General features: G+C 38.3%; 1 protein-coding gene across 1 annotated transcript in view; it reads right to left on the reverse strand.

The window, feature by feature from the left end:
* Nucleotides 1–3821: 3821 nt before the first annotated feature.
* HPGDS (hematopoietic prostaglandin D synthase) overlaps nucleotides 3822–16532 on the reverse strand; it is a 28337-nt gene continuing 15626 nt past the window's right edge. Inside the window, exons 3-6 of the mRNA XM_049630893.1 lie at nucleotides 14987–15079; nucleotides 14292–14401; nucleotides 8456–8554; nucleotides 3822–4106 (exon numbers count right to left, since the gene is read on the reverse strand). Coding sequence (XP_049486850.1) covers nucleotides 3942–4106; nucleotides 8456–8554; nucleotides 14292–14401; nucleotides 14987–15079 — 467 coding nt within the window. The 3' untranslated portion in view covers nucleotides 3822–3941. The remainder of the gene's footprint in view (nucleotides 4107–8455; nucleotides 8555–14291; nucleotides 14402–14986; nucleotides 15080–16532) is intronic.

Consider the following 16532-nt stretch of genomic DNA (forward strand, 5'->3'; position numbering starts at 1 on the left):
TTTCAACGTTTTTTATTTATTTTTTTTTTGGGACAGAGAGAGACAGAGCATGAACGGGGGAGGGTCAGAGAGAGAGGGAGACACAGAATCGGAAACAGGCTCCAGGCTCCGAGCCATCAGCCCAGAGCCTGACGCGGGGCTCGAACTCACGGACCGCGAGATCGTGACCTGGCTGAAGTCGGACGCTTAACCGACTGCGCCACCCAGGCGCCCCTCAACTTTTATTTTTTAATGCAACTTACAAAGAGGTAGGAAACATATGCCTTATGTGTGTTCATAACTGTATTCCTGATCCAGAGACATGTAACTTTATACCAGGAGATATTTTTGTCACAACATTACTGTTGTTTCTGATTGTTGGTATTACTGTATAGTGGTTAGATTGGAGTATCAGGAGATTTGGTTTTCATTTACTTGACCCTGAGCCAGACACTTAAATGTCCATAATTAAGGAAATGATTCTTACGATTCTTTTCTTCCCAAAATGTGTTTTTGTCTGATTACAGTATGCAACTTTGATTCATTCATATTCTCTCATACTTGCTCACTCACCTAGGAGCCATTTAACTTGGGGACAGGATGGGATAATGGAATGTCCTTCAGTGAAAAATGGTGACCTAAAGGTTAATGATGATGCTATGATTGAAATATTTACTTATGAAACCTGCTGTGGTTGCATTTTATAGTTGAATTATGATTTGTGTAAACAAATTGATTATCTTATTTTGAATTATTATAATTTTAGGTAAGCATTGTATTTCTCACTTTTCTCACTTTTTCCTAAATTCTATTTTAATTAAGGCTTGTCAGAATGTAATTTTATGGCAGAAAACGAACATGCATAAGAGGGAAGAAAAGTTACTACCTTCATTATCTAGAGTATCAATTTAAATTCTTTTGCAAAAGATAATTTTTTTTCTTTAGATTGCCTTGATAAGAGGATAGAGTACTTTGCAATGAGATTCACTTAAAACCAACATGTTATTATTTATTAACAGCCACTAGTGATAAGAAAATGTGACCCAGGGTGCCTGGGTGGCTCAGCCAGCTGAGTGTCTTGAGTCTTGATTTTGGATGATCTCATGGTTTGTGGGTTGAAGCCCTGCGTCAGGCTCCACACTGACCATGCAGAGCCTGCTTAGGATTCTCCCTCTCTTCCTCTCTCTCTGCCCTTCCCATGGGCACTCTCTCAAAAGAAATAACGCTTTAAAAAAAAAAGTGTTTCAAAGAAGCAAGTTATTTGGGAAATGCACTTTGTTTTTATGTATAATTCTTAATGTATAAAGCATTTAACATCTTTTCTCCTATTTCATAGAACATTGTTGTAATGAAAGAAGCACCTTAAAACAAGATCATACTTGGCCGAACATTCCTTTCCTTTTTATTCCCTTACACTCTCTCCTCATTTCTGGCTTTTCAACCATGTTCTCCTTCCCCTGTCCTGCATTTCAAGTATAAGGCCATCTATTTCATTGGTCTGTTTCTATATATAACATGATAATGCTAAGATTAGACAAGCCAAATTTAATAATATTAACATGTAAATTGAACTGAAATATGATATTCCAGTGCTATAATTATGGTTTAAAATTGGCTGAGGGATAATCCATGTTTCCTTGCAAGATTTCTAAAACTTGTTTAGAAATCACTTGTTTATATGGGTGGTTCTTGCTTTCCATGGTAGCATGGGGCCATAAAAATGACTGCCAAGTTGAGATTGTACAAAATAATTGTAGTCATTGGAGAAGACCGTTGTTCTATGACTTTAAAACTTTTTTCTCAGCACATTAAAAACGTTGGTTATAAATGTGTAGGTAAATGAAAAAATTAATTTTAGTAGTAAAAGAAACATTGATAAAATTACTTTTGTAAAAACGTTATCAAGAATAGTGATAATACTTTCTTGTATGATTACAAGACAGCATTCTTTTTATACCTTGGCAAATTATAATTCTGAATTTGTATCACCTTCCAAAATTTTATTGCATTTTCAGTTTCCTGAAAACTATGCCTGCTCTTTTTTCTTTTTTAATAGGCTTTATTTTCTAGATGAGCTTTAGGTTCACAGCAAAATTGAACAGTAAGTAGAGATTTCCCATATATCCCTTCTCCTTCCCCCCCCCCCCCCCACTTTCATCAACACCCCCATTCCAGAGTGGTACATTTGTTACAATCAGTGAACCTACATTGACACAAGATAATCACCCAAAGTCTATTGCATCAGGGATTGCTCTCCGTTTTGTATATCCTGTGAGTTTAACAAATTCATTATAGTATACAGAATAGTTTTACTGTCTAAAAATTATATTCCATCTTTTCAACCTTCCCTCCTCCTTAGCCCTGCACCATCACAGGCTCCACAGTTTTGCCTGTAGTTGGAATCAGAATGTCCTATAGCTGGAATCATACAGTAGCCTTTTCACATTGGCTTCTTTCACTTAGTAATCTGCACTTAGATTTCCTCCGTGTCTTTTCATGGCTTGATAGCTCACTTCTTTTTAGTGCTGAATAATCCCTTGTTTGGTTGTGCCATGGTTCACTTATCCAACTCACTATCAAAGGGCATTTTGGTTGCGTCCAAATTTTGGCAGTTACCAATAAAGCTGCCACAAACATCCATGAGCAAGTTTTTGCATGCACCTAAGTTCTCAACGCCTTTGGGAAAGGACCAAAAAGTGTAATCGCTGTATCATATGGTAAGAATAGGTTTAGTTTTGTAAGAAACTCAAATTCTAAGTTGTCTTTACCATCTCTCATTCCTGTCAGCAGTGAATAAAAGTTCATTTTGCTTTACATCCTCGCCAGCATTTGGTGTTGTCAGTGTTTTGAATTTTTGCTATTCTAACAGGTAGGTAGTGATATCTCCTTGTTTTCATTTGCCTTTCCCTGGTGACATGATGTTGAGCATCTTTTCATATACTTATTGACCATGTATATATCACCCAAGAGGCGCCCATTCAGTTCTATTGTCCGTTTTGTAACCGCTCTTTCCATTTATGTGCAATTTGAATTTGGCTCCAGCATTGTCACTTTTCCTTTCTTTACTGTACTTCATCTTTGTTGATGAGCTCCCTTTATAAATTATCCACTTTTTATTTTTTTATTTTTTTTTATTTTTTTTTTCAACATTTTTTATTTATTTTTGGGACAGAGAGAGACAGAGCATGAACGGGGGAGGGTCAGAGAGAGAGGGAGACACAGAATCGGAAACAGGCTCCAGGTCCGAGCCATCAGCCCAGAGCCTGACGCGGGGCTCGAACTCACGGACCGCGAGATCGTGACCTGGCTGAAGTCGGACGCTTAACTGACTGCGCCACCCAGGCGCCCCTAAATTATCCACTTTTAAAAAACTTTTGAGTGAGTTTATCACTGAGAAACAAGCAGGCAATGCAACTACACCCTTTGCTGTCTGTACATGAATAACAGATGTGCAGTGACCAGTCACCAACAGACTTTGAGAGCAGTGATATGATAGGTGGTTACTCATGAGACGTATCTGTTACCTACATAGTGATTTGTGGACTGAAGAGTTAGCAGCAAACTTAATACCTTATGCAATTACAGCAGAAGTCCAACCCATTTGTTTGGGAAATGTGTTACTTAACCATTGTGACTGAAATCCAATGCTTGTTGAAACTGATGCAAAGTGAGCCCTGCCTGGATTGTAAACTCTTCTTTCTCAGTTGTAAATGATGTGAAGTTATTCTGGGGAAAAGAAAAAAAAAAAAATGGATACTGGAAACTAAATGCTCTCCCCCCCCACCCCACCCCCACCGCCAATGCTCTTTTTTTCCTTGTTTGTTTGCTTAAGCAGAATATGGAAAGAGTGAAAGTCTTGATGGAGCTGGGGAGGGGAGTGTGTGGGTTACATGGCTGCTGTAGCTTATCTGATGGAAGCGATGCTGTGAAGAACAGTAAAGCTTGGAGGTAGCACACGTCACCTAGAGTTTGGTTTGGGGCCTTCGTTGTATCCAGTCAGCGATGGCAGGAATGGCTTGAACTTTCTTCCTTAATGTTACCAATCTAGGATGGTTATCCAGCAAGTCAGGTTTAAAGACCAAAAGTGTGGTGCTGCAAATTTCCCAGTAGAAATCTGCCCAAGTTACCTAGTTGAAACAAAAATTGCCATTTGAACATAAAAGGCATGGCTTCTTAAATCAAAAATAGTTTCTTTTGGGGACACCTGGGTGGCTCAGTCAATTAAAGTGTCTGACTTCAACTCAGGTCATGATCTCATGGTTCATGAATTTGAGACCCGCATCAGGCTCTCTGCTGTCAGCACAGAGCCCACTTCGGATTCTCTGTCTCACTCTCTCTCTCTCTCTGCCCTTTCCCTGCTTCTCTGCTCTTTCTCTATCAAAAATAAACAACAACAAAAAGTTTCTTTTCAATTTAAAGTTCTCTTTTACTATGAAAGTGAAATGAGCATATGATAGAAAATAACAGATAACGCTATACTCCCAATACCTAGAGGTTGCTAATATTAACACCTCTGGGTATAAGATATTTGTGTGTGCGTGCTCCTTCTAAAATGAGATCTTACAGGGGCACCTACATGGCTCCGTGGGGTTAAGAGTCCGATTCTTGGTTTCAGCTCAGGCCATGATCTCACAGTTGTTGAGTTCTGCTCCTTGTCAGGCTCTGGGCTGACAGTGCAGAGCCTGCTACAGTTCTCTCTCCCTCTCTCTGCCCCTCCCTGTTCACGCTCTCTTTCTCTATCTCTCAAAAGAAATAAAAACTTTATGAAAAACACAAAAGGAGATTTTACAGTACATATTCTTGTAACTTGATTCACTTTCCACCTCTCTGTGACAATACATCTTTATCTTATACCCAATCAATACTTTTCATCTCTTTCAAAAATGTCCCTTACAGGACAAAGCAGACCCATTTCAGGACATGCATTTCATCTGGTTATGCCACTTAACTTCCTTTTACTGAAGAGTTCACACTAGTCCCGAATAATGTCCTATCTTCAGGATTTGTGTGATTATTTTGTCCTGTTGACCTTGTTCCTTTATTCTGCAGAGTATGAAGGGATAGAATGCACGTTATCCCTAGAGAGTTCATAGTTGCAAGTTAAATATTTTTCACTAACCCATTATATTGCATCATATCAAAAGACAAAATGGGTACCTGAGCATTAGTGGAACCCTTAGAGTGATGGCAGCCTGGTCATACCCTTGTACACTTTTTCTTTGTACACTTCCCCCGCCCTGCCCTTTTGTGACTAGAAATTAATCCGGCTGACATTACTTTCGCTCCAGATGAATGTCAAAAAGTGAAGTTTAAACGTGGACTATCCTTAGTTTTCTTTTTGTATGGAATTTAATAACGCTAATTCTAGTGTTTTACGAACATGGATACTAAAACCCTGTCAGCCAGGAGAGTTTTATGGGTTAGAGGATTCAGAGTTCAGCCAACAAATATTTATGGAGTACCTATTGTGTGGGATGCGTGGGTTTAGGTGCTGTGATGGGCTGGAAAGCAAAATGTGCTGCAAGCCCTTTCCCGGATGCAGCTTTCATTTAAGAAGCAGGAAGACAAACAGGTAACTGATAGGGACAGTGAAGAAAAAGTGAAGGACTTTCAGGTGGTCATGGAGGGAAGACCTTTAGCAGGTGACATTTAAGCCAGGCTTACATGAGGATAGGACCCAGACAGGAAACATGCCGGAAATGAAGCATTCTAGGCCGAGGGGCCAGCAAGCGTAAAGGCTCTTAGGTGGAAGTGAGATTTGTGTCTGAGGAACAAACAAAACACGAGTGTGTGTGGAACACTGTGAGGAAGGGAGAGAGTGCTAAGAGATGGGGTCAGGAGGTAGTTTACCGAAGAGTTTTAAGAGAAAACAAGGGGAGTACATTTTAAGTCTTTAGAAAGTGTTCATTCAATAGGGCAGGGAGAGGAACATTATAGGAAAGTCTACTGGGGAGTCCATGGGAGGAAATGAAGAGGCATGTGGTGAGTTGCAAGTTGAGAATAAAGATGCGACAAGCTTGCTTCTGTGTCACCCAGAAGGATTCAACACACTGTGACCAGACTAAGTCACCAGAGTGCTGTGAAAAGCAATCTGTATCTTGTCTCCTAGAATGTAGTCTCCTTGAAGGACCCCAACCTACCCCAGTACCTGAATCGTATTTAGATCTGAGTTTTTGTCCATAGTACTTTATAGGTGCCACTGTGCTCCTCTGTCAGTAGTAGGGCTGTAATATCTGGTTGTCTCACTTTTTGTGACATTAACAATTATTATTAGTCAATGCATAGGTCCATTCCAATTATCAGGGGTTGGAAAACGGTAAGTTTGTTTTAATCCCCCTTTTTACTTACTAACTGAAATACTTTGATGAAGACAAACTTGGCCCATCGATTTTTGTTATCTTGAGGTGCAATTGGCATAGGAAAGGCAAGGTAAATTCTTTATTCAAACCCCCCAACCTTTTAAAGACCATTTTCAGAACAATAATTTGACTCCGCATCATCTAAAAGTAACCAATGAAGCTCTATTTGGTTTGGGGGTTTACGTGTACATGTTTGTGTTTGGTTGTGGTGGTAGTTGCCATCATGTCTTCATTTTGATTTGTTTCAATCCACTGCCAGTAATATTCTTAGTGAAGCTTGAATTGTCCCATCTTTGGCCACTGGAAGCCTCTTCAAGTTAACTTTTGAGTCCTTGTGACACAACTCCCGTTGTCTTTGATAATTCATTTGCTTCCGGTGTGATGAGGTATTCCCAGCTCGTCTCTTACGTTTCCCTGCCCGAATTGAGAATGAGCTATTTCTCCAAGAACTCCTCATTCCTTTTAATGTTTAATATTAAATCCTTTAATACTTAGACCCAAAATCTGGGTCCTGCAGGTGCCCAGGACAATTGGATTGGTCATTGTGTCCAGAAAAAGGGATACAACATGCTTTTTTCTTTACCCTGAGATAAAGTTCATCATGACTTCAGATATAGTTCACTTTCAGGAATAGGATGTTTACTCAGCTTCACGGATCTGACATCTCTATCTTCTTTCTCCCACACTGAAGGTCCTGGTTCTCAGTGACATCTACATATTTTTGTATTGCTTAACCCCAAAATACGATATACTAATATTAGAAGAAAACAATATGACTATACCCAGTACCACCAACAATATAATTACAAGAACACTCACTTTACTGTACTTTGCTTTATTGCATGTTGCAGATACTGAGGGGTTTTCTTATTAAGAGACAGAGAGAGGGGTGTGTGTGTGTGTGTGTGTATTTGTGTGAGTGGGGGAGGGGCAGAGAGAGAATCCCAAGCAGGTTCCACACTGTCAGTGCAGAGCCCAGCATGGGGCTCAAATTCATGAACTGTGAGATCATGACCTGAGCCAAAATCAAGAGTTGGACGCTTAACCGACTGAGACCTAGGAGCCCCACATAAACTGTGTTTTTTACAAAGGTTTGTGGCAAACCTGTGTTGAGGAAATCTATTTCCAAGAGCATTTGCTCACTTTGTGTCTCTGTGTCACATTTTGGTAACTCCTGCAACATTGCAAGCTTTTTCATTATTATGGTGTCTGTGATCAGTGATTGCAAGGTGCTGAAAGCTCAGATGATGGTTAACGTTTTTTTAGCAACAAAGTATTTTTTTAATTTTTTAATGTTTATTAATTTTTGAGAGAGAGAGACAGAGTGTGAGTGGGGGAGGGCCAGAGAGAGACGGAGACACAGAATCTGAAGCAGGCTCCAGGCTCTGAGCTGTCAGCACAGAGCCCGACACAGAGCTCAAACCCAAGAACTATGTGATCATGACCTGAGCTGAAGTCTGGTGTTTAACGGACTGAGCCACCCAGGCACCCCGCAACAAAGTATTTTTTAATTAAGATATGTATATTGTTTTGTTTTGTTTTAGACAATACCATTGCATGCTTAGCAGATTACAGTATAGTGTAAACATAACTGTATACAGGGAAACCAAAAAATTCATTTGATGTGATATTCGCATTGTTGTAGTGGTCCGGAACCGATCCCACAATATCTCCGAGGTATGCCCCTACTAACAACGGTGTACAATTTCTATTTTTTGTCCTGAGAGAATATTTATAATAAGATGTATCGTCAAATTACTGTGTTTTACTGTGATATTTCTTAAAACAGTTCTACCTCACTAATAAAGTACTTAGGTTCTTTACACACTTCATGCATCAATTTGACACAGGTTTATTTGTTTCACTTTGCTTTTACTTTGCAGTGTTAGCTTTTTAAAATATTTTTGTTGTTTTTATGTAATTATGTAAAATATTTTAGTGGATGCTTTCAAAGTTAAGTCCACTAAAAAAATTTATTCAGAGAAGTTTAGCTTTTCCTGCTCTCTAACCTACTCTCTCCCGATGGGTAACTTTTTTTTTTCTCAATGACTCTTTGTAAGTTTTTGGTTGGGTGTGTGTGTGCTTGCGTTTTTTTTTATGATGTAAAAGGTACTCACAGAGTTACCAATGAGCCACTCTTTTTCCCCTAAGTATGTGTCCAAATCTTGCAGAAGATGAGGTCCATCATATGTAAGAAGCTCATTAAACATCTGATCCTAGGAGAGAGAAAAAGCTCACTTTAAGGATAATAGGCAGAAAAATAAATAATATGATTGGAAGAGGAAGTAGATTTTTCCATATTTATTCTCCCGTATGAGTTGAGAAAGGAAGAGAAGTAGCTTACATGTTGTTGGTGGGGGTGGTTGCTGTTTTCAAATGTGTGACACGGAGATTGGGGTCTGATTCTTTATACTTAGTCATCCCTTTGTTACTCATGGATTAAAAAATAACTGTCACCAGTTCTTACAGCTTCTTTGTATACGATGACTAAATATTTCACCCACAAAAACTTTTCATGATTTTTATCTTAATTTTTACTGAGAAAAAACGATTCCATTATGTTTTTACATTTTTAAAATTAATCTTTTTTCTTAGGCTCACATTTTTTGAAGTGAAATGACGTAACTGAGGCTAAAGAAATGAATTTTAGTTTGTAAGGCTAGGTTCCTTTTGTTTGGCAGTCTTTTATTTCCCCATTGCACTTAACAGAAGTAATCTATAATAAATCATTATGCTCTCGGGCTTTTATGTGTTTTTTCTTGTTGGCTTGACATGGTGCCTTAGTATGAGCCTTGTCTGCCTTGAATATAATCTACAAAACCATCATCTAGGTGCACTCTTTTGATATATTATGTAAGCTAACATTACAAACCAAATGTTCTTAGAAGAGACCATGGCCTCTTTCTTGGTAAGAAGTGTTCGTTTATATATGAAAATTCTGGCTGGTGTGTATCTTGGATACGAAATGTAAGCCAATCTCAAAAATATTATAAAATATGTGTGTACATATGTTATTTGCTAATAATGATAAATGATGTATAATAAAATCCAGCCTTTATTAAGACAGGTCAGGTAGTGGATTAACTCCCTCACCAACTTGCCGATTTCCTTTGTTATTACTATAACTGCTAGGTAATAGTGATTACTGTAACATAATGCCTTAGGTTTGTACAGCACAGTTTGCAAAAGCACCATTACATATCTACATACATTGGTCAGATTTTATAAATGAAACATGGGAAGTTTGTCATTATTTTGCCTTTTTATTTTTTCCACTGTTCTATGCTACCTTCATTCATAAGGTTCTCTCTCTATCGCTAATATGTTCATAGTTTACAATAAAACAGTGTGAGTTCTGCCTCTTACACATCATGTGCAAGCTGAGAAGTAATGGACCCAGATCCATGTGGCACCTCCCAGAGCCCAGCCCAGCTCAGCATCAGTTGGAAAGGTATTTATGGCCAACTTGACTCTCCTAGAATAGCTAGAAATGGGAAGGAGTCAAATGGAACAGGATGTAGCTGCTGGACGGGTTTCCAAAACTTTTGTATTCTCATCTGCACAATTTTGTTCCTTCTTCTAATGTGCATTTTCCACAACTTAAGGTCAGGTACACTGATGCTTGTGCATATGCAATGCCAAATAAAAATCTTTTCTCTGCACTAAAAGAATCTTTTAGTGCAGGTTCTCTTTATATGTTTGGTGAATCATCTCAGTGATTCATCTCCTCGAATGACATGTAAATTATAACCAGCATAATTATTAGTATTTAAGAATCATTTTGAAGAATACTCGCTAAAATAACACAAAGAAGATGAAATTTCATTACACATCCTTTTTTCCAGATGTGTACTTTTAAAAATGTATTTCCTGATAAACCCTAGATAGCCACTTGGTAGACTCAGAAATTTCCTTCTTCCTCCAGAGCATTGTAAGTCAGGAGGTTTTTGAACCTGAGAACTGATTGCTATAGTATTCTATCAGATGACTTTTAGAAGAATTCTATTTCTCCAAAGCATTTATCTTTAAATCCACACTTCCTCAATCATTTAGTATTGGAAATGGGCCACTGGCATTCCTTCAATCCTCCTCATCTTTCATCTTCCTGTTCCCATTCTTTAGGGGGAAACTGAAAGAGATATGTTGAATAACCAGGGAAACACCAGTGGTAAATTCGAGGATTCTCAGGGTGACCAATGTCCAGAAACATATTTTGCCTTCTAAATTTAATTTTTTAGAAGTTGGAAGTGGAATTTTTTAGCAACCAATACTGTAACATTTATAATTATGTGTGTTTGACAGATCTTTAGGGCTCATACAGCAACAGGGCTATTTTCACTGTCCATCCATCTTCACTGTATCAATATTCTGCTCTTGAAAATGGTACCTGACCACAAGGTGGCAGCAGTGCAACCTACTGCCGGGAGACTAGGCAATGGAATATACTGGAACTGTGGCCTGTTCATTATATACTAGCCAGATCCTGCTTATTAATCAGATGGTATGTAGCCAACTGCAATATTTCTGTAACATGTCCTCCTTTCATATGATTTATTTATAAACTTGGATTATGTCCTGTGAATTTTGTTTTTTTAGCTAGAAGGTATGTAAGAGCATGGTTATTCTAATACAAAGGTAGGTTACTCTAATCATAAACATCCAAAGAATATTTTGCTCTGGGAGTTAGCTTCTATTATGGAGCCTCGGCCACAGAAGAGTACAAAATAGAGAAATGGAGAAGAACAAGCCCATCGATTGATAGATTACCAATCAGTGGGGTATTTAGCACATCAAAGGAAAAGTTTTAGATACATTTCTCTAAATTGGAGATTATGTATCTACTTGTCTCTGCACTTATAAGGATGTGTTAAATATAGACGGCCATGTCTGACAAAAGGAAAAACAATAAGCAATGAACTATATAAGCACTATTAATTATATATCGTAGAATAATTATAATATCTAATATTTTTCAAAACACTTGCTACCTTGTCATAGGTACTCATGCTAACTTTTCATTAATCCTGCCAACACACTTCAAAGTAGATTCTGTGGTATCCCTACTTTACAGACAAAGAATTTGAACTATTGATAGGCAGTTATGTGACAACTAGTAAGAAGGGAATCAGAATTCAAGCCTGGCAGTGTGACTCCAGAGCCTGAAGGTAATTGCTATAAATCAAAGCTGAGCTTTTATTTTAAACTTTGTGCTGGTTAGGCAGCCATTACATTCATGTCAAGGAATCATGAAATGTGAATACTTTTATGTTCCCAATATCTCTATTGAAATCAGAAGTTCCTAGTTAAGTAAGTTGTATTTAGCATAAATATGTTTAAGCAAATTGATAAGACTGTCATTCCATGCTGTAACTTTTGGATACAGACCATAAGCGATAAGACATACATAGTGACCAGCTGCTGGCATTAAAACCAGCGGTTGAGAACATGAAGTCTGAGTCCGAGTGGCTGGGATTTGAATTCCTTGTGTACTATTTACTAGCTAAATAACCATATACAAGTTACTTATGCTACATGAACCTCAGTTTCTCCATCTGGAAAAATGAACATCATAGTTTCTCCCTAAGGGAGGCCCTGGGTGTTAGTCACTAATTTAAAAGAAAGGATGCACAGGTGATGAGACAACTCCATAACCACTCTATCTCTTAGTTTCTTCATGTGCAGAGTGAGCATGGTGATAGAAAGCACTTATCTCAGGGGTGGATTGGGGGGACTGGCTGAGACCACGTGTGTGAAGGGGCTGGAGCCACACCCGCACGTGGTGTTTGAGAAGTTCAGCTCTTGTTGTCTCTCATGCATCACATATGTAGTGCCTGCTAAGTGAGAGGTGCAGTGCTAGGTGTGGGGACATGAGTGAGTAGCATGGACATAATTACTACCCTCATGGGTGTTCTACTGGAGGAGACAAACAAGCAAATATATTTTAAAATACGATTGTAATGAGGCCCTACAGGACACCACTAGGGGGCAGTAATGGAGAATAACCAGCAAGGTCTATTTAGAATTCTGGATAAAGATGATGTATGTGACACACATACATATTTTTCATCCAAAAACCACAGTAAATACGTATTTTTGAAAAGATAGAGCCCACAAAGAGGTGGAAAACAGGAGACAAGACAAAACAAAATTTGAAACCGTAAAGAAAATGGTTGAATGGTATCTGCAAAGGTAAAGCTGAAAACCAACACTACCCCATAACACCCTCAAATGGTTCAGGAAGAGGCAAGATATATCGAGAATTGGGGGTAAGGAGGTAAGAGAGAGGATAATGTGAGGACTGGTGGAAATCTGTAGAAGTCGTTTTAGCATGAGATTTCCTCCTTCATTTTACACTTGACACGTGCCTCTGCCCCATCGTTAGCAGAAGGCTCGAGAGGGTGAAATAGATGGTTTGTGGGTTGGGAGTTGTCATTCATAATGTATTCAAAATAGGAGATTAAATGAATATATGCACACTGAACGCTAAGTTCTGAGATTCTTAGCCCTCTCTTTGCTGATTGTTTCCCAGAACACTGGCAGCCACAACTTTATTTCCAGGCAAAAGACTGGAAGTCCTCTCTTGGGACTCCTTCTAGTCCCTAAAGATAGTGCTGTTGGGAAATACTCTGCAAATGGCCTGGTGATGCTCAAAATCAACGAACACTGTCCACATGCCGAGGGCTTTGGGTAAACTTGTTAATCTTCCTATTCTTTATCATGGATTATAAAGGATGGTCTGGCTTGTGGGGAAAGACAGAGACCAAAAAAAGAGGAAAATTAGGGTAATAAAGATTTCAGGATGACAACTGTGCACCAGGTGCTTAGGGTGACCAAACCAGACTGAAGCAGTGTGGCACACAAGACAGACATATCCATGCTGTCTGTCATCATCACACCTCTTGTCATCAAGACTTCATTTTAACTTTTGGAATCCTGGAGGATGCACCCCAAATAAAGAAGTAAGTAAAAGACAGAGATGGCATCCAGGAAACAATAGGACTCCACTCAGGAGAAAGACATCCCTGGGATGACAGTGAAGGGAAGTCTGGTGAAGACAGATGTGCAGAAACCTAGACAGTTCAGCAAAAGAGAGAGGATCTCGGCCAAGAAAATAGGGGACATAATAGATTATCTGGTATCATTGACCTTGTGGAAAATCGTATCGGCAGGCTACTGGATGGTGTAGGAAGGTTTGGTAGTAAGTGTAAAAGCAATTAGGCAAATGAAGGAAAGGCAATTAGTAACTTTGAGGAGGTAAAGTGAGAAAGGAAATAAAGTATACTACAATTCACAGTTCTGTATAATATTTGCCCAGGCATACTAATGTAACAACCGAATATCAATTTGAACAAAACATTTTAATATCATTAAAATTGGGAAGAAGGGAAGCAGAGACGATGATTACATAAGAGATAAATTCTTATTACCATAGTAATAAGTCCAGAGAAACGATCTAAAATTAGTGAATCAATGGGGCGCCTGGGTGGCTCAGTCGGTTAAGCGGCCGACTTTGGTTCAGGTCATGATCTCTCGGTCTGTGAGTTCAAGCCCCGCGTCGGGCTCTGTGCTGACAGCTCAGAGCCTGGAGCCTGTTTCAGATTCTGTGTCTCCCTCTCTCTGACCCTCCCCCATTCATGCTCAGTCTCTCTCTGTCTCAAAAATAAATAAACGTTAAAAATATTAAAAAATAAAATAAAATAAAATTAGTGAATCAAAGAAAGCCATATGTACTTGTCTTAAAGAACTAGCTAAACTAGGGTTATGTCTGAGGAGGGGTTAATGTGAAGAGGTAAAGCAGGAAATCGCTGTACTTTGTTTTAAATTTGTTAATATAATTTGATATTTTAAAACTATAGGTATGTCTTACTTTGATAGAAAGGCGATTTTAAAGCAAGCCACCTAATGCCTGGCAAGTGGATATGATTAATAGTAACAACGAACTGATCACATTACTTTTATATCTTGTTTTTTCTCTGCCCAAGGAAAACGTGACATGAAATCATCCAATGTGTCCACAATCGCATCAGCTTGACATTGTTCCAGTTCTGTTTTTCCAGCCAGATCTATAAAATAAGACCATTTTAAGTCCAGAAATACACTGGATTTGATTGACTATATTAAAATGTTAATTTTTTTAATAGGCAATATATTCTTATAGTTCAAAAATTCAAAATATAAAACTGTATCCAATGAAGACTAACTTCCACCTCTACTCCCATCCTCTCATTGTGCTCCCTTACCTACCATTCCGTTCGGAGGGGGGGGAGGGCGGGGGTTGGTATTCTTCTATTATTTCTTTATGAAAATAAAACTATATATCCTACTCAATATAAGCATCCCCCATATATCCTACAGATCTTTCCTCATAAGTTTGTTAAGGGCATCTTTGCTCCTTTTTCAGCTACATAGAAGCACCACTGTCTAGCCTCTGCTGATTAGGTTTGTTTCTTTCATGTCTTTTACTAATATTACAATAAATAGCTCGTACAATAAATAACCTGCTTTATCACTGATACTTCTCTGGCATTTAGTTTCATTCTTCTTTACAGTATAATGTTCAATAATAAAATTGTTTAATGAGTAGCAAATATATGTCCTGTATTTTTTTTTTAGGTTATCAAAACTCTTCAACACAATAAACATATTACCTGTGTTTTTGGTCAGGTATCTTGCTATTGCCAGGCTCTGGTGAAGGTTAAGTCCATCGACTTCCAAAATGGGTATTTTACCGAATGGAAGAGCTTAAAATAAAAGAAGCAACAATAAAAAAAAAATCAACTTCCGTACCAAAATCAGTAATAATTCTTCCATTTTTACTGATAATTACAGAAATAAATCATGATTTGAAAGTTATAAAATTTTTGAATATTTATTCAAAAAGGACAGTAAGCACCAGAATCTTCATAAGTTTTATATTTTTATTAAAAAAAATTCTTAATGTTTACTTTTGAAGGAGAGAGAGACAGAGACAGAGCATGAATGGGGGAGGGGCAACGAGAGAGGGAGACACAGAATCAGAAGCAGGCTCCAGACTCTGAGCTGTTGGCCAAGAGCCCCATGCAGGGCTCGAACCCACAAACCGTGAGATCATGACCTGAGCTGAAGTTGGAAGCTCAAATGACCGAGCCACCCAGGCGCCCCTTGATAAGATTTTTTTTTTTTTTTTAAGTTGTCATAAGACCTACTACAGAGTTAGTGGCCGCAGCAGGTCGAAAACCCAGGTTACTGTGACACTACATATTAACCTGTGTATTACCTCATATACTTACATAACACTTATTACTTATCTTTTCAAAAACCTTTCTTTTAAAGCTTCATTAATTTTTGTGGCTTCCATGAGCAATAATGTGAGTTATTTATTAAAACCATAATCTAAGGAAATGGAGAGTTTGATTTACCTATCGAGTTATGGTAAGAAATTTAGCCAATTTTGATGAGAGACTATGTGAAGTATATAGTAAGGTAGTAAGTAAGCAATTTGTACAAATATTAGGGCAGACTCCTAGCAGATGTGTTATTTTATCTGTAGATCCTACTTTGTTTTATCTCAATCTATTCTGTTTTGTCAGAAAGAAATATGTTTTTATAGAAAAATTCTAAGTTGTAGATAAATAACAATAACTCTACCATATAATTACAGCTATTTGAGTATTTTAATTGCTTACTCATATGTATTTAAAAATAACATCATAATGTATTTATAAACCACTTTTTTTATTTGATAACCTCTTCTTGAAATCTTTCCAAATCAATGACACATCAGCTTTTTTAAAAAAAATTGTTTTTAGGGGCGCCTGGGTGGCTCAGTCGGTTAAGCGTCCGACTTCAGCTCAGGTCACGATCTCGCGGTCCGCGAGTTCGAGCCCCGCGTCCGGCTCTGGGCTGATGGCTCAGAGCCTGGAGCTTGCTTCCGATTCTGTGTCTCCCTCTCTCTCTGCCCCTCCCCTGTTCATGCTGTGTCTCTCTCTGTCTCAAAAATAAAAAATAAAACATTAAAAAAAATTTTTTTTAATTGTTTTTAATGTTTATTTTTGAGAGAGAGAGAGCACAGTGCCACCCAGGCGCCCTGAAACATCCCTTTTTAATGGCTGCATTATATTTTGTCACATGTATTGATCACAATATTCCCAACCAGTGCCTTAGCTTGGGAAATACCATTATTTTGGAAAGGGAGAAAAGAATAAAGTGCCACTC

This window comes from Panthera uncia, chromosome B1, assembly GCF_023721935.1.
Source record: "Panthera uncia isolate 11264 chromosome B1, Puncia_PCG_1.0, whole genome shotgun sequence".
NCBI classification, from domain to species: Eukaryota; Metazoa; Chordata; class Mammalia; order Carnivora; family Felidae; genus Panthera; species Panthera uncia.